Source organism: Cynocephalus volans, chromosome 3 (assembly GCF_027409185.1).
Source record: "Cynocephalus volans isolate mCynVol1 chromosome 3, mCynVol1.pri, whole genome shotgun sequence".
NCBI lineage: Eukaryota > Metazoa > Chordata > Mammalia > Dermoptera > Cynocephalidae > Cynocephalus > Cynocephalus volans.
Window position 1 is genome coordinate 140,198,281 of NC_084462.1, and position 26,834 is coordinate 140,225,114.

Here is a 26,834-nt window from a genome sequence, read left to right on the forward strand (position 1 = left end):
GTTTGGCCGTCCTCGGCATCTTCATGAGGGTTTACCAGCTTCATCCCATTCACTGTGTTTCCCGTTTTCAGATGGTTTCCAGAATTATTACTCACACAACAGTACCACATCTTTTTGAGTCCAAGCCTTTGAAATGAACCTTCAGTTGCTTCTCTTCCTATAGGGTTCCTTCAAGGATTTTAAAGGTCTAAATTAGTGAATGTAACCTAAATGTATTTTGTCACTTTGCCCTGAGGCTAATTCTGTTTCTTGAAGCTGGCTGAGTATGAAACAGCTTCACTGGTTCACAATGGACCCTTGAATCCCAAAGCCTACAGCAGCCCCTAAAATGCAGGTCTCAAACTAGGCTGCTGGCAGTGGCTGTACTCAAGTTCAAGACTAAAGGTCAGCAGTTGAGGTTGGGACACACATGAATAGCTTGGCCGGTGAGGGCTACACTGATGATCATCCTTCTCTCTATGAGCAGATTTAAATAGAGTCCATTTTCAAGGAACGATGGCTATATGGAATTCTTAAACTTCTGCACATGTTATTTTTAAGGTTCTGTGGAGCACTCTCTCACTCAGATCTAATTAAATTGAACAAGAGCTGAAATGTGAGAAATGGAAGAAATGTGGCTTACAGCCATCCACATACTGTGTATGGGGGGAGGAGGTGGAAGGGGTGGGTCCCTAGGACGGTGGCAAACCCAAGGGGTGTGGGGCCTCTGAACTGCTCCACCCACCCGCCTGTTTTTATATAAATAAAATTCTTTTAAAAATGATCTCAAATGGAGACCTGGATGGAAAAGAGGGAAAGAAATCTCAGAAGGAAAGTCTGAAAGGTGGAGGGTAAACACATTGACTGCACCTAGTTGAAGGGGTTATGGATTTTTCATGGGCATAAAATCTGAGAGCCATCACACCCAGCTTTCTCCCTTCTTGGGTGTATTCATGTCACTGTCCTGCCAAGAGGGGGTTGAGAGGGATGAGTCCCACAGTCCATTCTCCCTAGGAAGCATGAAGCTTTTGGATGGAGAATTCTGCGCTGCACATGAATGAACAGCAACCAAAGGCAAGACGGAAAAAAAGGTCACCTTGTATCTTAATATATATATGTGTAATATGTAATATTGGCACAAATCCGTACCAGCTCAGCTCCAGTGTCCTGTTTTGGAGCACTCCGGGGCCCGATTTGAATTCAAAGAAGTACAGGTTATGCATTGAAAGATTCAGTTTAAGTGACATACTCCAGTAAGTCTGGGGTGGATCCCAGAAAGTCTCTGACACAGCCACAGTTTGGGACACTAACTGCATCAGGACCCAGATGTAGCTGGAAAATATGTGGCTGCCAAAATGAAGGGACGCTAATTTATTTCATAATCTGCTAAGAAAGTTGGGGTCGCTGAACCAATTTTCATCAAGCACTAGTTTTCTCCATATGTTCAAGGAAATTTAAAAATGAAAAGGAAATTTGAATAAATAATAGAAAATATAAGGGAGGGCCAAGATCTGAGAGAAAGATTTTTAACTTTCTGTCAGGCGTGTACTTTTCATTGGCGGAAATAGACACCAAAAAGAGAGAAGAAAACTCCCAGCCAGTGATACATTTCTCTTGGGAAGAACCTTCTTTTTATTAAGGTGGTTTCTCTGGTTTTTATGAGTTTAAGAACTCTAGCTAAACATGACAGGATCTCAGAGATGGAAAAACACCAGTCTTCAAAGATGCAATAGTCGGATTATCACTTTCCAAACTTTTTGCAATTTAAAAGAAATACGATTTTTAAAAAGAGGTTTACTAATTTCCATGGGATGATCATATATCAGCTGCAAGCAACTGCTTATGAAAGAGCTTTTTAACACACCAAAGATTACCAGTAAATTGGTTTAAATGACTTCATACTAGAGAACTAATATATGCATAACAGATTGCCTTTCTATTTGTAAGTTAATCAATATTCCAAAGAAACAAAATATTAGTAAGTTACTCATAATTCATTTTTGTGTGAGCATTACTAATTCTGGCCCCCTGCTGGTCCAGATAAACCCATATTTACTGATATTCTAACTTAAAGCATCCTTCATTCTGTCCATGGTGTTATTTTGACATGAAAAAACCAAAGTAGGGAAGGCCATAGCTTTTCATCTTAAATGTGATCATTCCCGAGGCCAAGCAAATGAGAATTATAATCCAACAACCATCTGCTTCCAAACTACTGAAGCTTTAGCATGAGCCAGAAATATACATTTTAATCTAATAGCTGAAAGCATCCCTTTAACCATTTTTTTGTTTTGTTTTGTTTTGTTTTTTTAAAAGAGTAGTGCAGAGCGATGACATCTGGAAGGGCTTTAGATTATTTATAGATGCAGGCAATAAGTGCTGCATTTATGTTGTATGTGCTGTATTTGCCCTCTTTTAATTTCTCAAATGACCTAATTATACATGTTCTCAATATGTCTCAGGAGGAAAAAAATTGCTGATACTGTCAAAAGGCAAAATGCTGAATATGTTTTGGTGCTTCTCATATTCCATGGCCTGATTATGGGCATTATTAAAATTACACTTTGACATCCTTCTGGAACATGGCATTAAACACTTCCTAATGTTTCACAGTAAGAAGTGAAGCACTTCCTGTTATTTAAAGAGAAAAATATCTGACTTCTACTAGCATGCTTGACCCGAATGCTTACTATTTTACTGCTGTCTTAATGTACGTATATATTCATTAATAAGTACTTATTGGCTACTTAACACTTCTTCTATCAGGTCATATTACTTACAGATGCTGTATTAGTTTTCTGAGGCAGCTGTAACAAATTACCACAAGTTCGGTGACTTAAAACAACAGAAATGTATTCTGTCTCAGTTCTGGAGTCCAGAAGTTGAAATTCCAGCAGGGCCATGCTCCCAATGGCATTTCTAGGGGAAGTACATTCCTTCCTCTTCCAGGTTCTGACAGCTGCTCTGGCATTCTGGCTTGTGGCCACATCACTCCAATCTCTGTCTCTGTGGTCACATGGCCTCCTCCTCTTCTGTGTGCCTCTCCCATGTGACTCTCTTACAAAGACACTTGCTATTGGATTTAGGGCCCACCTAGATAATCCAGGATGATATCCTTCTCTCAAGATTCTTAAATTAGTGACGTCTATGAAGACCTTTTTTTCTGAATAATCCATAGGTTTGGAGGATTAGGATGTGGACAGATCTTTTTTGGGAGCCACCATTCAACCCACTGCAAATGCCAAATTTAAAATGACAATGGTTACTAGCCTCTAGGCAGATTTTGTAAATCTGTGATTTAAATATGTCACATAGCTGTTTTTCTTTCTCTGAAAGACCTTAAATAAACATTGTACATTTTTGGATGTAACCTCATGCATCAGTGAGGTCCATGGTAAAATGCATTTCTTCACTCTAATATAATTGATTTGCTCATTGGTAAATCAATAGTGAGTCTATTGATTTACTTCTGGTATTAAGAGGCCACTGAAAGAGCACTAGAAACTCTCCTCTCTTTTCCATTCTTCTGACAAGACCCTCCAGGTGCTCATGGGACATCCAGGAGGTGGAAAATAGTGAACAGAAAGATCTCATAAGCATGAGTTCATTCATTATATCCTCAAACATCTGAGCCCCTAACTTGTGCCCTTCATTATTCTAGGTGTTAGAAATAGAGGCTATGCTGCCTTCATGGAGTATGACTTGTGCAAATGTACAGGGCCCCATGCTTAGAAGGTCCCCACACTTGGTTTAATGCTCTGTTGTTGCTATCTTGAAATTAGTAATAATTTTTTAAGAAGAACCCTACATTTTCATTTTGCACTGAGCCCCACAAATTATGTATCCCATCTTGAATGGAGGGGTGAACTGTAAAGGAAAGGTGCCTGCTCTCAAAGACTTCTCAGGGATAGACAGCCAGAACCAGTGCTCCAGGTATAAAAACATGATGCTGAGCCCTTTGAGTGTCAAATCTAAGATTAGCTAGTAGAGAATGTGGTATCACATTTGGGTATATTCTAGTGATATCCTGAACTGACCTCACACAGTTCTGATTTTGTCTTTTATCAAAGCTTTCTATTTTTCATGTCAAGTTTCAGCTCTGACTTTCTGAGCAGCATTTCCCAAAACACAATCAGAATTTTCTAATTGGCTATTTGCAAGAAAAGCTTTCAGGGTTAATAGCCATCATAAACTCTCTCTCTAATACAGATATTAATTTCAGCATTTTGGAAGAGGGCAAGGACCTTGTAATCATTGCCAACAAGAGCAATATTTTGATAGCAAAATATGTTTCAAATCCACTCTTGGGCATCTCCTTCAGAGAAGAATAAGTTGTATAATGTTGATACTCTGGAAAAGGCTATTCATTTGGACCTCCTTCCAAAGAATTGTTGTCCCAGTATTTTTATCGTGGTGGCATGCAAGATTATATGAATGAGATCTGGCTCCTTAAATCTGCATGGCTTCCAAGCAATCTGTTTCTAATATAGAACAAGCACACAAAAAAATTTTTTTTTCTTTTTTAAATCTGTTACTCCTGAAAGGAATAAACTCAGAACTGAAGTGGTTGGTGGTAATTTAATGCAGTTCAATTAAGGATTTGTACTCAAAAGTACAAGTTGTTACTTTTAGTTCCATTTCTAGATTAGTCACACTAGATATATAGCCACTTTTAACAACATTGTGCCATTACCAGTGACTTTATTGTTTAGTAATCTTATCTCCGTACACCAATATTAATTAAGTCCATCTGGGTGGGGTCGTCTCAACATATGTTGATTGAAAAAAGCAAATCATAATCTTTACTGTGGCTAATTTCTCAGACCCTTCTTTCCTAAGAACAGAAGTTGTTGATCACGCCATTAATTCTAAAAATTAATTCTAAAAAAAGAACTTATTTCTGTGTCTGTTTTAGTGCATCCTGTTGGAATCAGCTCACTAACCAGTGGAAACAATCTCTTTATTCCTTAATGATGTTGTAACTGCCTGGGCTTCCTAATGCATCTTCAAATTTCAATTTATACTCAGAACCACTGGGAAAAGTTTTACAGAAACTCCACGAAACAAAGCAGCTCTTCTGATGCCAAGGATTTAGAATTAAGGGAGGCATCGTGCATTGAATCGAATATGCCATTACCCTCACTCCCATGAACCTGTCTTTCAGCACAATCCACGACAGCAAGAAGACAAAGGCTTTGTTACAACAGAACAGAGCAGAGACATCTGTGGCCGTCAGCTTCTTTAAAGCCAGTAAGTACAGGTAATTAGTCAAAGTCCACAGAATAGAAAAGGGAGCAGTTCTTTTAAGAAAGAGCTTCAATGTCAGACCATCTTCACCAAAAATCCGACTGCATTCCCTGGAAAAGAAAAAGAGGTTAAGATCCAGGTACGAACAGTGACACATCTTTTCTAACTCTTCACAGCCATTTTCAGGCAAGAGCACAAATAGTCAAGAGCCATCATTCATCTGTGGAACACACCGAACTCAGTTCTGTCACCTGTGGGCTGCAGGGAGCGCACAGGGATCCTTGGGAAAGAGTCCACAACTCCTCAGGCACAGAGCTAGGCCCTCTTCTACATAGATATGCTCTGAGATTGCTGCTGTTTCTGAACATTCTCAGAGAAGCCTGGAGAAATACAGAAATGTGTAGGTGCTGAAATCACCAGCTGTTGGAAGAGGGAGAAGATTCTTTCCCAGTGGGAGAACACGACAGGGTCAAGGTAGCTGCTCCTGTGTGAAGAGGCTACAAACAACTCCCAGAGTCCTGCGGAACAGGGCCCTCGTACGTCTGTGAAGCCACACATGTCTTGAGATTTTGTTATTCCTAAGACACTCTGCCTCCGTCTAATATGCTTGCTGAATTGACTAATTTTTAGGACAGAAAAATGAAAAAAGCCCCCAAATGGTAAAAACTAATTAGGAAACTCAGGTTGTATTTATATACAAATATTTGGCCATTTTCAAGGAATTGTTTGAATTCAGTGTGTGAAAATAATCTCTTCAATTAAATCTTTGATTTGTTTGATTTCTGATTAAATTGGCGATCTAGCTCAAGGGGTCATTTTAATAAAAAATACGTACAGGCAATAATGGAAGTGACACAGTGGCAGTGCCAATATGACTATGGACTGAAAACAGACTTACACTGGGAGAGTGTAGCTTTACTTTTTCATTCAATTGTTCATGAACATTCAAGCATTTACTGGGCACTATCATGGGCCAGGCATTGTATTTTCAAAAGTAACATAAATATCTTGTTCAAAGCAGCAAGTTATTAATATTTGTACATGTTTATGATGAAACTTATTTACATGGCTCTAGATAGTACGAGTACTAGTTTCTCTTCCAGTTTTTACTGAAGAGAAATCATTGTGCCTCAAAGTATTGCAAACCAAAGTAAACTCTAGCTAATGTTTGCTTCACGTTTATGAAGTAACTTACCCACAGGAGGGCCACCTGGAGTGAGGCAGCGACAAGGGCTCAGGCTCAGGCAGTACAGCTGTAAATATCATGGCTCTTAGTGAGTTGCTGCCAAGCAGCTGAGAATGCTGGGAGATGTAGGTCAGCGATTCCAAGAAGGTTAAAAACACACATCGCACACATAAAGACTTGTATAGAAACTCATTTACTTTCATGTAGGAGACAACCAAAAAGGAAGGGTTTTCATCAAATGAAAATGAGATTTCCCAAAGGTAAATTTTAATTTGAAAGGGACAGAAGGTCAGTGATGGGATTAAATAACCTGAAAGCAAAGCCTTCTGTAAAGTAACCAGAAGTTACATGTGCTCACACCTAGGAAAAGCAGTAGTCTCTCTAAAGACTGAGAGCCATCAGGATACTCTGAATCTCCACCACACATAGAAACAAGTGGCAGTTTTCATAGAGCATCCTGGGCACAAAGATCATATTCTGTATTTACAGGGGAATCTGCTCCATGAGAAGTTGCCATGTGGAGCTGGGGTTGAGAGTGGTAGGTTAATCCTGTTATCTCCCACCACTAAATCCCTTTTGAAATACATATTTATTAAGAACCACAACAAAACCTATTTCTTTTCCTTTCTTTCTTTCTTTTTTTTTTTTTTTTTTGTGACCGGTAAGGGGATCGCAACCCTTGGCTCGGCGTCAGCCGCACCACGCTCAGCCAGTGAGCGCACCGGCCAGCCCTATATAGGATCCAAACCCGCGGCAGGAGTGCTGCTAGTGCTCCCAGTGCCGCACTCTCTGAGTGAGCCACGGGATCAGCCCAAAACCCATTTCTGATTAAAGCATTTCTTTTTCTTACCACTGGCCCTAGCTGGTGATGGTTCTTTTTATCGGCAGCCCACCAATGTGCTGGACTGAATGCTCTCAAGCAAAGACTCTGGAGGCAGGTGAGGGAACACTCAGTCCCACAGGGAAGAGCAGTGGATGTGTAGGGTCAGGGAGAGCCCCACCTGCAAAGTGGCCAGGGAAACACTGCTGCCTGGCAGGAACTGCTCTCACCTGGCTCTACTGCCCCCAGGTGTTCTTTCCCTCATCGTTCCCCTCTCTTTCCCCTTCTCCTCTCACTGCCACCCTTCTCTCATTTGTCACTTGTGTTACAGGAATTAAAAATGCTCTCCATCCAAATGCCAGGTCACTTGTGTAAAACCTCATGCTGTCTAAGCATTAAATGCTAAGAAATGTGAAAATGCAAAATAAAAATGGGTTTTTAAGGAGAAGCAAGTAACAGTGAATTTCTCTTTGGGATGATGAAATCCAAATTTATGGACAAGAGGCAATATAGGTGGCAAAGCTTGGAATGAAGCTTAGAAGTTGGAGGACACTAATAATTTAATCATACTTGTTATTATATCAGCAGCTATTAGTTATTGAACCCTTTCTGCATATCAAATAATGTCTTAAGCACATTTTATAGGTGCCTGACATAGGCAAATATATCTTTGCTCTAATTTCATGCTTTCTAGGGATTTTTTTCCCCCTAAGAAACCACCTTTGTTAAAACTTTGGTATATAATTTTTTCTTCCTAAATTTCAAATTTGCCTGAGGCAAGTGAATTCTCCTGGTATTATATAAATAGAATGACTGAATCATCAAAAACTACGTTCAAATGGACAACCCTTACCATCTAGATTTGATACTTTATTGAAAATTCTTTTGATGTTAGTGATAAGAAAACATGAAATGCTTTCATACAATTCAAGAGAAAATAGTCAGAGGTTCTGGTACTAAGGGACACATTCTGTTTCCAGTCTTATACACTAACTCTATTTTTCCCTTGTTCAGCCATGAGAGCTTTGGGAAGAACTTCTTGGCAGATGGTGTTAATGAGTCCACAGGGAAAAAAGATCAAGGATCTAAGAATCTTCTGACAGTGTTTACCTCTCATATGATGGGGGCCACTGGATGATATTCCCTTCAAAGACAGCGTTTCTGTTTGACAATAAAAGCTCTGATTCAATTTCAGAAGTTATCAACTGCACTTTACCCACACTAACACGTGGGGGCATCGTGTCAAGTCACAGATTCGCTAAGTTCAGAGGTGGTCTGACTTGAGGAATGTGGAGAAGATGAAGATCATTCCCCAAACAACATTTCTATCAGCCGCGGCCTTTTGTTGTAAATGTGTTATCTTAAATCAAACCAACCTGGCTTGCTTTAGCGGGTTCTTGAGGTACTACTTATACTAAACTTTTTGTTGTTTTTATCAACGTGTGTGTCTAAACCATAGGAGCATTCCAGTAGAACACACAATCTAGGTACACACACGGACAATTTCAAACAGGGACAATTTTAGTCTGGTAATCACGTTTCCCTGAAATCATTTATTAAATACTGTCATTTAAAAAAACTTAGGCTCCAAGATCATGTCTATTTTGATGCGAATCAAATACAAAATATCTTTAGTAATCGCAAACAGATATAGGGCTTTGTTCTTTCCCCCAAACCAGAAAACATTTGTTCTCTTTAACTTTTTTTTTTTTCTTTAATTATAATTGAGTTTTCATGGACTCACATAGAAAATCAGCTCACGGTGTGACTTAAATGTTCCCAAGCACTTCCAGGTTGGTTATAAAAATGGAAGTTGAAGATAGACCTTTCACCGTTTGTTTAGGTTTTAAGAATAGTCTTATGCACCAATTGTAATAGTTACTTCTTCTTTTCATTAGGCATAGGAGCAAGAAAGACAAGTTATTCTGGCTCCTGCAAGACAAACTTATTGTCATTCTGCTGAGGGGCAATAGGCTGGTGTGAGAACTGTCACTTTCCCTTCTGCCATCCACTGAGGTCCCTGACTACTGTTTTCTCTCAATACTGTTTCTTACAATAACTCGTGGAAGTTATTCCTTGGCTCTGGACTTTTCCTTTTCAAGAAGCTGTCCGCTAGCAAAGGAACTTTGAACCAAATGCTGCTTTTGCCTTCCTTGAGTGCTGTGCAGGGCTGGATGACGTTGTCCCTGTCAGCTGCCTGTGCCCTCCAAGAGGTAGCTACAGAAACTAGGGTTAGCACAGAGCAACCAACAGAACCACAGGACTCCAACGAAGCCCAGCTGCCACTGTTCATGGCTAGCGAGCAAATAGGCAGGGCCCCATGTGCTCCTACACTTGATCTTAGCCAAAAGGCCGAGAAGTGATGCCCCATTTGCTCCTAGCCAGCAGAGAGGGAGCATCTTTTAAAGTTTCCCAGGGCCAGGCCTCTCATTGCATGAAATCAGGTCATCTCATCTGCTTGGGCACCACAGTGCTAGGAATATTGGGTAAATGTTTATGTAACCATTAATCTTATTAACATAGTTTTTTCTGGATTGTGACACTAGGATATTCTTTTAAAGCATGACTTTCAGAAATAGATTTGGATTTAAATATGAGTTCCATTATTTGTTATGTGTGGGACCTTGCCTAAGTCATGTAACCTTTCTGAACCTGCTTCCTCTTGTATTGAAATGGGGATAATAAACACCACCTTAAAAAATGGATGTTAGCATCAGTAATGATTCAATAGATAAGATATATACTCAGCACAGTGCCTGGCACATTGCACGTACCTTTTTTTTAGGGGACACTGATTCTGCTTCCTAATTTTCATTACCAACCTTAGATCCTGCTTCTTCACATTCCCCAAGAGGACTCAACTCATATTTCTAAGAGATAAAATATGCATATTTTCCTGAAACATATTTTCAAACATTTCTTATTGACCATTGAATATGAAACCTACCTGAATTTTTTCATTGGAGATTGCTTTTCTTGAGCAGTGGCCAGATGACCAGAATAATAGACTGGGAAAAACATAATGTTCCAGTTTGTTGAAAACCAAGTCATGAAAAATGGACAGTAGAAGTTCTTATAAGTAATTTTTACAATCTGTGTGGTTCCAACCCAAGACGATGACACTGACAAGATGATCAAGAGTCCCCAGATGGCCTTCAGAACCATGGAGGCGCAGGACAAGCAACGAGCCTTGATTCTGTTTTCTTGGCTGCTATTCTCAGGGTGAGTCTGTGTCCCATCATCCCCTGGAAACAGGAAAGGAATACAAATGTGTGGAAATCAGGTTATAATATAGGAATCAAATGTATCAGCTCCTTCAAAAAGATGGATGAACCTGAAGAGGCAGGCAGTAGAACCACCAGTGGTTTTCTTTTCTACCTTCATTTGAAGAACTGATAACTCTCTGGGACTTCTGCTCTGCTGGGTACGGTATGTATCTGGCCCCCCATCCAGTCCACGAGGATGCTCGTGAATGTGGTGGATGCTATGCTGTTCTCCAGTGTGCCCCACCTCTTTCCTTGAGTATTACACATCTCAGCCCCAAAGACCTTGGCCTTGACCATGTGATCTGCTTTGTCTAATCAAATATGAGCATATGTGAGGTATGTCGTCTCCCAGCAGAAGCTATAAGAGGCATCACAAGGTTCCACCAGCTCTTGCTCTTCCCCTCTGTCACCAAAATGGAAAATCCCAAATAGAAGTTACTTTTTCAATCTACGTGGGTGAATGAGCAGAACCTAGCCAAAGCCACCCTGAATCTGCCAACATGAAAAGTGAGGAGAAATAAATATTTGCTTTTATATTTCACTGAGATTTTTTAAAATTGCAGCACAGATCACTATTAAATTGACAAGCAATGTGTCCTCAGAACAGAGCAAATCCTGACTACACAAAGTCCTTTCCCATCTCAAAGCAAATTACTATTTAATGTATTTCTGAGAGCACAGTGAGTTCTCCTTTGTATTTTTACATCTACCAAGAAAATTTAGTAGTAACTTTTTTCACATAAAAACAGCCAAAGCTTTCTGAGAGTGAATTATAAAGGGCTTTTCCCCTGAGAGAGAAAACAAATTCAGTATAATGAATTCATGTACCTATCAGGAATTTAAATAGGAGCAGAGGTCACCCTGAGTCCCTGAGCTGAGATTCCAGATGGTAGAATCCTGGGGTACAGGAGGCAGAGTTGTCTGCAAGATTCTCTTATGTCTTTGGGCACTTTCCTTAAGCACAAGGTCTGAGAAAGTGGTGCAGCCCAAAGATTGCCAGTGGCAGTGGATGGGGCTTCTCACTTTGCCTCTCCAGAACCTGCTGGCTGTCCTGCTGAATGTGTCCCTACTGCTGAATACACCAGTTGTGACTGTCCCACTGTGTTCAAAACCTTTAGCCAGCTAAGGCTTTCTGATATGATCTTTTGGAGTGAGGGGAAGCAAGCCTTGAAAGTGAATTCTTCATTGGGGAATATAAACCAAGTAAGTATGAACATAGCACTCACTGCATGACTTCTAGGTCTTAGGAACAGTACCAGATTCTCAAGGCCTAGGGCTCCAGAAGATAAAAACTGGCATTCTTTTATTCTTTTATTCAACAATATCTTATGGAAACTCCACCAGGAGCTAGTTAGTTAGTTGGGTCTCAGGGGTTCAAAGACAGATGACTTAAGTTCATCATTTACTGGAAAGCCAGAAAATATACCCAACACAGTATGATAAGGGCCAACTCTGACAGATACAAAGCCATATGGAGGCAGAGTATAAGCACTTGTTAAGAAGTGGGGTGGGAAATAATTAGAAACTTCATGGCGCAGTGACATTGAGATGAGACTGGAAGTGTGTCAGCCAGCTCCCTCAACTGCACAGATGATACCTGCTTTTGATAGCAGTTCTGAAAATTTCCTCTATGACCATATGGCTTATGCAGAATAGAAGGAAGAAACTGAGATAAATAAGAGGACAGAATGAGAGACTAGTGCTGGGAGGCCGGGAAAGGAGCACAAACCAACCCTATTATCATTCCTTCTTTACAGAGGAAAAAACTGAGACTGTGTTAAGGGTTGTCCAAGGCTGAGCTGAAGTCAGCATGACTCTAGGGTTCAACCCTTGCTCTGAATACTCAGTATTTCTAGGCTTTCAGCCTCTCGCTTTCCATTCAAGCACTGGAAGTTTCAGAATGGTTGGAGAAAAAGTTCTGTTTCCTGGCAGTCTTGAATGAGATTTAAGTGATACTTAAAGGATATATGTATCCTGCTACACTTCCTATCTCATCCTCAGGGACTATCTCATAAAGGAGGGATGATTCTACAAAGATCCTACCCCTTTGAGGTGATATCTGCCTTCGTCGTCACCTTCTTCGAAGACTGCTTCTGTACCACCAGGGTACCATGGACAGTACTTTAGATGACACCACCAATAGTCATCTAAATCCTTCCATGGTATTATTGACTTGTTCTTCTGTTAACTAGACCAGTTGTTGGCCAATTTAAAATTTTACAATTGGGTATCCAGAGCTCTTTTATTTTTCTGACCAATTTTAACATTATTTTCTATAGTCTTGCTTAGGTTTATAGTTTTGTATACACTATTAAAATTGGTTTACCAGGAATTCCACATTTCTGTGAACCTTTATTGGAGTTACACAAATTGATGGTAGAGGCCATTGGAATTTGGAAGCATGAATTCAAGTCCTAGCCCTGCCATCGTATGGCCCTGAGTACATGTTTAATTCCAGTCTTAGGTTCTTTATCTGTCAAACAGTGATAATATCTGTCTCATGGGATTCATTTTGAGGCTAAGGACCATAATATCCATGAAAGCATGGTGAGCTTCTCTTCAAATTATTTTCCTTTTTTCTCTTCTCTTTGGTACACTGGAATATCCCCAAGTGCTACTAATCATCACAGAAAGAGTACATTATGTTCCAGGTGATCTTTAATGGTATGGTCTTTGAAATTTGTGATCTGTGTATGATAGATGAGGCACGTCTTTATTAACCAGCATATTTAATTAACTAGAACATTCTGTTTTGCAAGCAACTGGGATAACAGGAATATTACTGCAATTTATTAAAGCCAATTAAAACTTTCTGAAGATTTAAGATGTCATTTTCTTCACTTTTTAAAAAAGGGTTTTAGCCTTGGGGTTCATGTAGTTGCTGAGATATGATTTCAAAATACTGTCTATTTTTGAAAAACATATTTTCACATGTAAAAAAGTCTATTCTCAAATTAATAGGACCCTATAATAGGCTTTCACATCTTCTCTATTCCTTCGTTTACCCTCTACCCCTAATTGAATCCTTTGAGTTGCCATTTTTCTTCTTTTTTTTAAAAGCCAGTTTTCTCAAAGTTCTGGGGTCTTGTTTGTTTTGTTTCTTTACAACATAGTTATTTTGGATGGCATGTTTTGTTGTTTTTGCTGTTGTTGTTACTGTTTTTAAGGATGAAAGAGATTTTAGTATGTTGCCAGCCAAGCTGAAGGTACAAATGGAGGGAGACACATCAAAAACGCAGGTGGAAGAGATGTCGAGGAGGTGGTCATGGATACAGGTAGAGGAGCTAACATCAGAAAGGCGGAGACACACAAGCCAGAGGTGATCCCACAACAGTGGTAATTGGCAAACAGAAACAAGGAGACATTCAGAGGGAGAGAGGAAAGCTCTTGTCAGTGTACAATTGCTTTGCTTTTTCCGGGAAGGTGGAAGTACGGTCATACGATGAGAGGAAGTGAATATGAACTTGGGGCTTGAGAACATTCTCCAGGGAGGGCAATAAGATGTCCACCACCAATAAGCATTACCGGACAGCAGCCTAGTGGACCCAGCTGCATTTAAAAATGATAAATTTGCTGGGAAACTCATGGGCCTATTTATGGAATTTATCTAGCAATTTTTAGTAACCCAGGAGTTGGAGAATGGTAAATTGGAGGTGAGGAAAGGCTAAAGGTCTTGAATGAACAGAAAATGCTGATCAGGGAGGCAAGTGAAGACTCCTGCAGGAAGTGTAAAATTGGGAAAGCTAGCGGGCTCTCAGGACTGGCAATCTTGATGAGGACGAAAGCAGATTCTGTGATTTTATTGGTGTTTTTATTCTTGTCAGAATGGGCACACTGTGCTACTACTGAGTCCCAGGGCTGAGATAAAAGATGCTGGGTTTTGACACTTTAAAGATGAGAAAATTAGCTACCTTGCAAACTTTACTGGAAGTCATTTTCTAACCATGTGTTAAGCTCTTCAGTTGTAGGTTTCTGTATTCCATTTCCCTGCTGCACTGTACACACTGCTAACAGATTGCATCTAAGTGTGTCCCTTCTTCCTCCTCCGCCTACTTGATAAGCCTTCCCCACACCCCCTCATAAGAGTCCATGTAACATCTCTGCATTCTGTGTTAATGGGGAGTGCTTTTGTGGCTGCTAAGAAGGTTACCAACATGTACTGTTATTTAAGAGGAGGTCACCCACGTACCTGATCTGTTCTGTCTCTCAACTCTATGTCCACAAACTCCAGAGGCTCCTCGGCTCTGAAGTTCAAGAATAGGAGCAGAAGAATCTTCGGTGATAGATAGAGGGGATAGTTGTCTACTGATGCCGCTGTGTGAACTGGGGCAGTTGGCTCCTGGTTTACATCGCGTGACTGATGATCTGGAGGTACCTGGGAAGACAGAGTCCACACCAGTTTAAGGATTTCCCGGAGGAAGCAGATGTTAAATGCCTTGGCAGCAACAATCACAGTCCTGATGAGCTCATTTGAAATTCTCCTAAAAAGAAAATGCTATATAGGCAGGGTCTGTGTCTCTAAGACAAAGAATTTTTTTTAGATAAATCCATTAACTAGAAATGAACGTGAGGCAATAATGTTTGGGTTGATACTTGTGTTCTGAATTAAAACTGTTAACACAGTCGAATAGTTTACGGCAAGGAAAGCAGAGTGTTATGTTAGGTCTCCACCCTGTTCTTCCTCAGGCTGACTGTCCAATTCTAACTGCCAATAGTGTGGCCTATCAAACCGACTATACACTTGTCCACCAGGTTGATCACTAAAATCCAATTTTATTCTGTCTCCTCAATCACCTCCAGCCTCCCTCCACTGGTATAGATGAAAACCCAGCCTTTAGGATCCTCCACAGGCCAGGCCACCTCCTATTCTGATTAATGTTGCCTGAATCCCCAACCCAGGGCCTGCAGTCACAGGGCACTGTGCTCAGAAGGACTCACTCCCTCATCCCCCACTGTCCCACCCAAGTGGTGCACTTGTCAACATTAAGAGATTAACATTGGAACATTACTACTGGATTCTATTAGTTTCATCACTAATGTTCTTATTCTAGTCCAGGATCCCATTCAGAATCCCACATTATGGACAGTCATCATGTCTCCTTATCCGCCTGTGATCTATGACAGTTTTTAGTCTTTTCTCATTTTTCATAACCTTGACAGTTCTGAGGGGTGCTGTTGAAGCATTTTGTAGAGTGCCCCTCAAGTTGGGTTTGCCAGATGTTTTTTTCTCATAGTTCTATCAGGGTCATGGGTTTTGGGGAAGAATGCCGCAGAAGTGAAGTATCCTCGTCATAAAATGTCAGTCCTTATATGCTACTACTATGACTTATTACTGATGATGTTAACTGTGATCACCAGGCCAAAGCAGTGTTTACCAGGTTTCTACACTGTCTTTTTTCCCTTTCCATACACTCTATTCTTTGGTAGCCGGTCACTAAGTCCAGCTCACACTCTGGGGTGGAGAACTCTATCCCTCTTAAAGATACCTGCTCACCTGAGCCATACCAGTAGGACGATCTTGGGCCATTTTTCACATTTGCCTGGGCAGGAGAATATACCTTCTGAAGGGGGAGTGTCTACATATGTTATCTGGAATTCTTCTGTGAAGAAAATTTGTCTCCTTTTCTGCCCTTTATTTATTCAGTAATTTATATGTATTGGTATAGACTCATGAATATTTATTTCATACTTTGGGTTATGATCAAACCGTCTTTGTTTATTTTTTTGCTCAAATTATTCCAGCTTGAGCCATGGAGAGCTCTTTCAGATTGGCTTCTGAGTTCCTCTGACATGTCCTCATTCTTTTGTTTTTTGAGCTCTTTCTTACTTCCTGGCACATTCCTAGAATCAATCATTTCTCCAAGGATCCCTATTTGCTTGGAATGGTATTTAGAAACCAGTATCTAGTTGTGGGTGTGCTCAGTGTTATTGGGATACCCCTGAATCTTGGCCCTTTCAGTTGTCAGAGATAGAAAATACGTGTATGTCCACTCATGTCTATGTACATATCCGTAATTATTTCTGTATCTATCTATCCTACACTCTTCTTATGGTTTCTAAGAACCAGGTAAAATATTCTATACACAGAGTGACCTCAAACAATACTTGTTGACTCTGGTAAGGATCAACTGGGGTGATTAGATATAAAGTACCAGAATCAATGTAGACACTGATGGACGTTAGCTGTAAGACAGGTAGACTGCTCTGACCACTCAGAGCATCTGTGTTTGCTCTTCTGTGTGCACTGATACAGGTGGAGAATGGAGGTTATAAGTCTCTCTAGGTCATGGAGGCTGTCTTTATGTGGTGCTTCTGAGATGGTAGAATAGAGGTGGAAAATGTCAAATGAAAAATAAAAATCTTGAAATATCAATGGCGTCCTGGCTTTAACTTGGTTTTCAATTCATCATGTTATGTACTAGGTGAGTAATCACTTGAAGCAATCAAATCAGAACCCTAAGAAGCAGTGGTTCCCAGAAAGAAAAAAAAAAGAAGGCTCGAGTTCCTGAACCACCAAGAATCAGCAAAAACCAAGAACCTCCAACAAGAACTGAGCAGAACAATGTAAACTTACATGAAAGTGTTAGTTCCACAGTCTAGGCCTCTCAATTCATGACAAAAGCTTGTTTTCTTTTCTCTTTTTCTTTTTTCCCTTTCAATCTTGGGAAAAATAAGTAGAATATATAAAAATGTAGTTAGCTGTACCATCTATTATTAAGTGTCTCAAGTTGGCCTAATTAAAATGTATCATTTAATCTTGGATTTAAAAAAATAAAAAGTGTATAGCTACTCAAAAGGTCAACTGAAACATCACATACTGATTACTATGTGTAGTGGATTGAATCACATCCCCACAAAATTTACTGAAGCTTGAATTGTGTCCCCCAAGTTTTATGTATTAGAAACTTAGCCCCCACTGTGACTGTTAAGAGGGTGAGAAATCCTATTATGGTAATTGAAAGGTGGAGCCTTGAAGATGTGATTGGATTGTAGGACTGTGCAGTAGTGAGTGGATTAAAAATGGTGTCAGGGTCATGGTTCTGAGGGCTTTAAAAGAAGAGAGAAGAGAGTCTGTCTCTCTCTCTGCAATCTCTGCTCTGCCATTTTCACAATGTAATACCCTCTCATTGCTGTCACCACCACCAAGACCTTCATCAGCTGTGTTTCAGGTTTCATTTTGTGATCACTTGGCAATTGTAGGTGGAAAGGAGGAAGTCTAGAAATATGTTGGCAGCAAGTTGAGATGGGATTGAGATAAAATACTGGCTACAGTTACCTAAAAAGTTGGTAACTGTGTGTAGCTAGCAAGTGTTGAATTTGTAAGGCACACCAGTATTTATCTTGCTTCTTCATTTTCACTGAAATATTATGTCCCAGCTTTTGTATCTCCTGTTTCTTGTGTGATAAACCTCAAAGCCCATTTACTGCTGGCAGCTGCCTCCCACTGGGGTTTGTGGAAGGGACTCGAGAGTAGTTCAGCCATGGGAAACATTTTAATCATTGTCCTAAAAAGGCTAACTTTAAACTTCAGATCCAGGCCTAGAGGCACATTCAGGGCTTGGGCCATAAAGCAGTTATCTCCATCCTGGAAAAGAAGACACTGTTATATCCTATATGATTTTGTATCATTCAATTAATATGAAGGCAGTCATGACAAATATAGGTATTCAGAATGCCACCTGAAATGCAGTCAAGGATCATAAATAAATCATATCTATTTTATATTTTATATGCCACAGGGAGTGCCTGGGTGGAAGCAGAGATTGTAAATTCAGTTAGTGAACAGTGTTCAGACTTTAACAGGTACTGAGGGTACCCTGTGTTGGGAGTGATGGGTTGGAAGTCTCTCATTAGTCATACCAGAAGGTTCCCTCTATCCCTCTTAAAGATACCTGCTCACCTGAGCCATACCAGTAGGACGATCTTGGGCCATTTTTCACATTTGCCTAGGCAGGAGAGTTTGATTTCTCCATCTGTATTGTTTGGGCTCTGCACACTCTCAAATTCAATATGATTCAATATGTATGTAGTTATTAAGGACCTATCATGGGGCAGACACTGTATCAGGAGCAGAGTTAGACAAATGAAGAATACATAATCCATACCTGCATAGAGCTCTCAATTTAGTATGAGTCAGACATGTAACCAATCAACCATAATTTAATGTAAAGTGGGGAGCAAGAAGAAAGGAAGTGAGTGATTCATTCAGAAGCCTGAAGCAGGGAAAGCTCTATGAAGTGTCAGGTATCTGTGTGAGCAAGTGCAAGGTGACTTGGAAGATATACATAGACCAAACTTACAGATACCATTCAAACAAGGGCCCTACCATGGACTTTTATCTCCTGTGGGCACAAAAGGTCAGTGAAACATCTGGCTTTACTAAGCACTATACTGAACACTGAACTAGAGCCTTTTTCCCTACTTGCCTGAAATTATGAGGCAAACATCACATGTAGATCTGGTGCCCAAACCTAAAGGCAGAAATAATGGATATACAGAAGGCAGTTAATACAATCCAGGGAGTGTGTGTCTGGGAGTTGGGGGTTGGGAAGGGTTGCTCTATGACAAGAGGCAACAGAGTATCCTGGAAAGACTTCCCTGAGAGGTAGTACACCAGTTTGCTATGTCACATCAGGTGACACTTGACCTCCTCTTTGTCCACATTGTCTTCACTCTGAAAGTAAAGGTTTGGGCAAGATGATTTCCTAAATCCCTACAGATTTCTCTTTTTTAATTTGAAGATTTTTCAAACAAGTACCTGCAAATCATGTTTAACCATAAAACAAACTTTGCCTATTGTAAACTAATTTTTTATAGCCATTTATATTAGTCAGGTTTCCAGAAGGAAGAGATGGCAGTGTAAAATTAGGATAATTTACAAAAAGGTGGTCAAGGTATAGGGCCATAGGACAGTGGTTCTCTAAGCCCCCCCACTCCAGCATCACTCGGGAGCTGCAGGTACTCAGCACCCACCTTGTAGTTGCAGCTTAGAAATGCAAGTACTCAGCACACACCTCAGACCTATTGAAACAGAAATTCTGCAGTGGGGTAACCTATGATTTAAGGAACCCTGCAGGTGACTCCAATGCAAGTTAAAATTTGAGAAACACTCTATGTAAGGAATCACTGGGGCTAGGGCAATAGTCAGGTTTAACAATAGCTCTTACTACACCTAGGCCTGAAGGGACAAAGGGACAGAGAGATTAGAAGAATCTGGAAGGAGAGAATTGCCTGACTGGGGCTATGACCTTTAATTAAGGCAGACATCCAGCTGGGGAGACCCTGATAATCCTACAAGAACTCCCGATTGGTCAACAAACCAGAGCCAGGAGACAAGAGCTTCTTTCTTTAATCTTTACAGATCTAGCTCCCAGATAGAGGCAGGTGGAGAAGGGTAGAAAGAGGATCTGGAGGAGCAAAGAGAAAGCATCCAATATACCATGTTTCTACAACAATAATATTATAATCACAAAATCAGGGGTTAGATCACATGGTCTCCTAAGTCCCTACCAGCCTTTTAAGCTTCTTTGATTGATGATTCTTCCAACTAAGCTCTTGCAAATCATATATTAACCATAAAACGAGCTTTGACTATTTTCAACTAATCTTTCATGAGTGTGTTTCTTTTAAAGATCCATGATCTTTTTCATGGCTAAGATGTTATAATCACTGAAGAAATGCTGAAAACAGAAATGTCAACCTGAATTTATGACTTGGTGTTAGTTGGCAGCCATAATTATTGCTCTGCCATTTTGTCTTACAGAAAGACATAAAATATCAATAATTCAACAGAAGATTATGTGAAAAGCTATCAAGCTATATTGAATTACAATGACAGTAAATATTCCCTTGTAGTAAGATTATTTAGTGTCATCAGTCCTGGTTGGGTTTTCGTAGACATCTACATGGAATTTGCCTAAAGGTTACTCTCCTCTTAGGTAAAGTCCTAGCCTTAGAATTATTGAAAGGGGTCAGCATGGTGGATGGTCAATGCACAAGAAATGTCCAACTTTCCATATCAATCTGTATCACTTTGTTCTTTTTTTTTTTTTTTTTTTTTTTTTTTACTTTTATTTATTTTTATTTATTTTTTATTTATTTTTTTTTATTTATTTTTTTAATTTATTTATTTATTTATTTATTTTTTTTTAATTTTTTTTTTAAATTTTATTTTGTCGATATACATTGTAGCTGATTAATGCTCCCCATCACCAAAACCTCCCTCCCCTCTCCCTCCCCCCCTCCCCCCCAACAATGTCCTTTCTGTTTGCTTGTTGTATCAACTTCAAGTAATTGTGGTTGTTATATCTTCTTCCCTCCCCCCCCCGATTTGTGTGTGTGTGTGTGTATGTGTGTGTGTGAATTTATATATTAATGTTTAGCTCCCTCCAATAAGTGAGAACATGTGGTATTTCTCTTTCTGTGCCTGACTTGTTTCACTTAATATAATTCTCTCAAGGTCCATCCATGTTGTTGCAAATGGCAGTATTTCATTCGTTTTTATAGCTGAGTAGTATTCCATTGTGTAGATGTACCACATTTTCCGTATCCACTCATCTGATGATGGGCATTTGGGCTGGTTCCAACTCTTGGCTATTGTAAAGAGTGCTGCGATGAACATTGGGGAACAGGTATACCTTCGACTTGATGATTTCCATTCCTCTGGGTATATTCCCAACAGTGGGATGGCTGGGTCGTATGGTAGATCTATTTGCAATTGTTTAAGGAACCTCCATACCATTTTCCATAGAGGCTGCACCATTTTGCAGTCCCACCAACAATGTATGAGAGTTCCTTTTTCTCCGCAGCCTCGCCAGCATTTATCGTTCATAGTCCCTTGGATTTTAGCCATCCTAACTGGGGTTAGATGGTATCTCAATGTGGTTTTGATTTGCATTTCCCGGATGCTGAGTGATGTTGAGCATTTTTTCATATGTCTGTTGGCCATTTGGATATCTTCCTTAGAGAAATGCCTACTTAGCTCTTTTGCCCATTTTTTAATTGGGTTGCTTGTTTTCTTCTTGTAAAGTTGTTTGAGTTCCTTATATATTCTGGATATTAATCCTTTGTCAGATGTATATTTTGCAAATATTTTCTCCCACTCTGTTGGTTGTCTTTTAACTCTTTTAATTGTTTCTTTTGCTGTGCAGAAGCTTTTTAGTTTGATATAATCCCATTTGTTTATTTTTCCTTTGGTTGCCCGTGCTTTTGGGGTCGTATTCATGAAGTCTGTGCCCAGTCCTATTTCCTGAAGTGTTTCCCCTATGTTTTCTTTAAGAAGTTTTATTGTCTCAGGGTGTATATTTAAATCCTTAATCCATTTTGAGTTGATTTTAGTATACGGTGAGAGGTATGGATCTAGTTTCATTCTCCTGCATATCGATATCCAGTTATCCCAACACCACTTGCTGAAGAGGCAGTCCCTTCCCCAGTGAATAGGCTTGGTGCCTTTGTCAAAGATCAGATGGCAGTAAGTGTGTGGGTTGATTTCTGGATTCTCTATTCTATTCCATTGGTCAGTGTGTCTGTTTTTATGCCAGTACCATACTGTTTTGGTTATTATAGCTTTGTAGTATAGCTTAAAGTCAGGTAGTGTTATGCCTCCAGCTTTATTTTTTTTGCTGAGCATTGCTTTGGCTATTCGTGGTCTTTTATTGTTCCATATAAATGTCTGAATAGTTTTTTCCATTTCTGAGAAAAATGTCTTTGGAATTTTGATGGGGATTGCATTGAATTTGTATATCACTTTGGGTAGTATGGACATTTTCACTATGTTGATTCTTCCAATCCAAGAGCATGGAATATCTTTCCATCTTCTTGTATCCTCTCCAATTTCTCTCAGCAGTGGTTTGTAGTTCTCATTATAGAGATTTTTCACCTCCTTGGTTAACTCAATTCCCAAGTATTTTATCTTTTTGGTGGCTATTGTAAATGGGCAGGCTTTCTTGATTTCTCCTTCTGCATGTTCACTATTGGAGAAAAGAAATGCTACTGATTTTTGTGTGTTGATTTTGTATCCTGCCACTGTGCTGAAATCATTTATCAATTCCAACAGTTTTTTTGTAGAGGTTTTAGGCTGTTCGATATATAGGATCATGTCATCTGCAAACAGGGACAGTTTGACTTCATCTTTTCCAATCTGGATGCCCTTTATTTCCTTCTCTTCTCTGATTGCTCTGGCTAGTACTTCCAACACTATGTTGAATAGGAGTGGTGAGAGTGGGCATCCTTGTCTAGTGCCTGTTCTTAAAGGAAAAGCTTTCAGCTTTTCCCCATTCAGGATGATATTGGCAGTGGGTTTGTCATATATGGCTTTAATTATGTTGAGATACTTTCCCTCTATACCTAACTTATAGAGGGTCTTTGTCATGAATGAGTGCTGAACTTTATCAAATGCTTTTTCAGCATCTATAGAGATGATCATATGGTCCTGGTGTTTGAGTTTATTAATATGGTGTATCACATTTATTGATTTGCGTATGTTGAACCAACCTTGCATCCCTGGGATGAATCCCACTTGATCATGATGAATAATTTTTCGTATGTGTTGCTGTATTCTGTTTGCTAGTATTTTAGTGAGGATTTTTGCATCTATATTCATCAAGGATATCGGCCTGTAGTTTTCTTTTTTGGTTATATCTTTACCTGGTTTTGGTATCAGGATGATGTTTGCTTCATAGAATGAGTTTGGGAGATTTGCGTCCGTTTCAATCTTTTGGAATAGTTTGTAAAGAATCGGTGTCAATTCCTCTTTGAATGTTTGGTAAAATTCTGCTGTGAATCCATCTGGTCCTGGGCTTTTCTTTGTTGGGAGCCTTCTGATAACAGCTTCAATCTCCTTTATTGTTATTGGTCTGTTCAAATTTTCTACGTCTTCACGGTTCAGTTTTGGGAGCTTGTGTGTGTCCAGAAATTTATCCATTTCCTCCAGATTTTCAAATTTGTTGGCGTATAGTTGTTTATAGTAGTCTCGAATGATTCCTTGTATTTCAGATGAATCAGTTGTAATATCGCCTTTTTCATTTCTAATTTTTGTTATTTGAGTCTTCTCTCTTCTTTTTTTTGTTAGCCATGCTAATGGTTTGTCAATTTTATTTATCTTTTCAAAAAACCAACTTTTTGATTCATTGATCTTTTGAATTGTTTTTTGGTTTTCAATTTCATTCAGTTCTGCTCTGATCTTAATGATTTCTTTCCGTCTGCTAACTTTAGGATTGGATTGTTCTTGTTTTTCTAGTTCTTTAAGGTGAAGTGTTAGGTTGTTCACTTGCCATCTTTCCATTCTTCTGAAGTGAGCATTTAATGCAATAAATTTTCCCCTCAATACTGCTTTTGCAGTATCCCACAGGTTTTGGTATGATGTATCATTGTTTTCATTAGTTTCAATAAACTTTTTGATTTCCTGCTTGATTTCTTCTTGGACCCATATGTCATTAAGTAGAATGCTGTTTAATTTCCATGTGTTTGCATAGTTTCCAGAGTTTTGTTTGTTATTAATTTCTAGTTTTAATCCATTGTGGTCTGAGAAGATACATGGGATAATTCCAATTTTTTTGAATTTATTGAGACTTGATTTGTGACCTAATATGTGATCTATCCTGGAGAATGATCCATGTGCTGATGAGAAGAATGAATATTCTGAGGTTGTTGGGTGGAATGTTCTGTAGATATCTGCCAATTCCAATTGGTCTAGAGTCTTGTTTAGATCTTGTGTTTCTCTACTGATTCTTTGCCTAGATGATCTGTCTAATATTGACAGTGGAGTGTTCAGGTCCCCTGCTATTATGGTATTAGTGTCTATTTCCTTCTTTAGGTCTAATAGAGTTTGTTTTATAAATCTGGCTGCTCCAAGATTGGGTGCGTACATATTTATGATTGTTATGTCTTCTTGATGGATCAGTCCTTTTATCATTAAGTAGTGTCCCTCATTGTCTCTTTTTATGGTTTTTAGTTTAAAGTCTATTTTGTCAGATATAAGAATAGCCACTCCTGCTCGTTTTTCTTTTCTGTTTGCATGGTAAATCTTTTTCCATCCTTTCACTCTTAGTCTGTGTGAATCTTTATGGGTGAGGTGGGTCTCTTGTAGGCAGCATATAGTTGGGTCCTGCTTTTTGATCCAGTCAGCCAGTCTGTGTCTTTTAATTGGGGAATTTAAGCCTTTAACATTAAGAGTTGTTATTGAAAGGTGTTGACTTATTCCTAGCATTTTATTGGTTGATTGGTTGTCTTAGGTGTCTTTTGTTCCTTGCTTTCTGATTTACTGTTTGGTTTCTTTGTTTGTTGGTTCCTTAGGTTGTAGATAGTGTTTTTGTTAGCTTGTTTTCTCTTCATGAATGCCATTTTTATTGTACTAGCGGGTTTAGATTTTTCTTAGGTTTTTATGGCAGTGGTAGTTATTTTTCGGGAACCAAACCCAGTACTCCCTTGAGGATTTCTTGTAAGGGTGGTCTTGTGGTAGTGAACTCCCGCAGTTTTTGTTTGTCTGAGAAATATACTATTTGCCCCTCATTTCGGAAGGATAGCCTTGCAGGGTAGAGTATTCTTGGCTGGCAATCTTTGTCTTTTAGTATTTTGAAAATATCATCCCATTCCTTTCTAGCTTTTAGGGTTTGTGATGAGAAGTCTGATGTTAACCTGATTGGGGCTCCCTTATAGGTGATTTGACGCTTCTCTCTTGCAGCTTTTAAGATTCTCTCTTTGTCTCTGAGTTTTGCCAATTTGACTATGACATGTCTTGGAGAAGGCCTTTTTGGGTTGAATACGTTTGGAGATCGTTGAGCTTCCTGGATCTGAAGATTTGTGATTTTTCCTATACCTGGGAAGTTTTCTGCCACTATTTTGTTGAATATGTTTTCAATGGAATCTCCATTTTCCTCCCCTTCTGGAATACCCATGACTCGGATATTTGAGCGCTTGAGGTTGTCTGATATCTCTCTCAGATTTTCTTCCATGTCCTTGATTCTTTTTTCTTTCTTTTTGTCTGCTTGTGTTATTTCAAACAGCCCATCTTCAAGTTCAGAGGTTCTCTCTTCAACTTCGACAAGCCTGCTGGTTAAACTCTCCGTTGTGTTTTTTATTTCGCTGAATAATTTCTTCAGTTCAGCAAGTTCTGCTACATTTTTTTTCAGGACATTGATTTCCTTGTATATTTCCTCTTTCAGATCCTGTATACTTTTCCTCATTTCATCATGATGTCTAGCTGAGTTTTCTTGTATCTCATTCAGTTTCCTTAGAATTATCACTCGAAATTCCTTGTCAGTTATTTCAAGGGCTTCTTGTTCTATAGGATCTAGAGTATGAGATTTATTAACTTTTGGTGGTGTACTTTCTTGATTTTTTGTATTTCTGGTGTCTTTTTTTTGGTGTTTATTCATTGTGGCAGGGGGTTTCACAGTCCACCGGTTTGAGACTAATGACTAACTAGGATGTTGCTGTGGTTGCTAATTTGGTATGGCTCCCGCCGTGACTGCTCAGTTGGCCTCTAATGTCTTGTGTGTGTGGTTGCCTCGGGTCTTGGGCTTCTCCGGGGATCCACCTTTCTGGTCAGCTTGTACTCTGCTGGGCTGGTGGATCACGTACCACAGGGTGTGTGATCTCTGTTGAGCTTTCACTTTCTGTACAGGACTTCTCCCCGTTCCGTGTGCTCTGGCCCAGGCTGTTAGATCGTGCAGTGGCGACCCCACCGGGTGTGTGGTTTCTGTCGAGTCTCCCCCCTCTGTGCACACTGTGCTGGGCTGGGGCGTGTCTTCTGCACCCCTCGTCTATCAGCTGGGCCTTCAAGACCCTGCTCAGCACCGCCTCGCCCAGGAAGTCTATCAGGTTTCTGCTAGGCACAGACAACCGGTCTCTCTGGGTGCCTTTGTAGCACTGTGTAGATCTTTCTCGGGTCTTGTTCACCTTTGTATCCCCCCGGTATAAACCGAGTCTAGTGCCTGCCTGCAGCCTGCTCTCCGGCAGGTTCAAGCGGACCTGGGAACTCTCCTACCACACTATTCCCAACCAGAAATTCGTTAGGCTTTTTTCCAAACTGGTGGTCGCAGAGATGTTATCTGCCTCCCAGTAACAGGAAGTTTACCGGGGCCGGAGTCCAGGGTGTGGTGGAGTGACAGTCGGCCCGCCCGTACTTTCTAGCCCTCCCAACACTGGTCGGGACACCCCACACCCCCAGCCCCACCAGAGAACCGCGGAGGGAGTGGGAGAGGAGGCCGGCCCGCAGGGTCCGGAAAGCCCCGCGCCAGGCCAAGCAAATGGGCTCAGTGATGGCCGAGCAGGGCGGAGCTGCCCGCACCTGGGAAAATGGAGGCAGCACCGGGGCAGTGAGTGGCCTGGTGGTGCA

General features: G+C 40.1%; 1 protein-coding gene across 1 annotated transcript in view; it reads right to left on the reverse strand.

The window, feature by feature from the left end:
- Positions 1 to 26,834, reverse strand: part of SLC35F4 (solute carrier family 35 member F4) — a 242,138-nt gene that overhangs the window by 11,900 nt on the left and 203,404 nt on the right. Inside the window, exons 2-4 of the mRNA XM_063091775.1 lie at positions 14,688 to 14,873; positions 10,180 to 10,477; positions 5,117 to 5,336 (exon numbers count right to left, since the gene is read on the reverse strand). Of these exons, the coding sequence (XP_062947845.1) occupies positions 5,117 to 5,336; positions 10,180 to 10,477; positions 14,688 to 14,873 (704 nt within the window). The remainder of the gene's footprint in view (positions 1 to 5,116; positions 5,337 to 10,179; positions 10,478 to 14,687; positions 14,874 to 26,834) is intronic.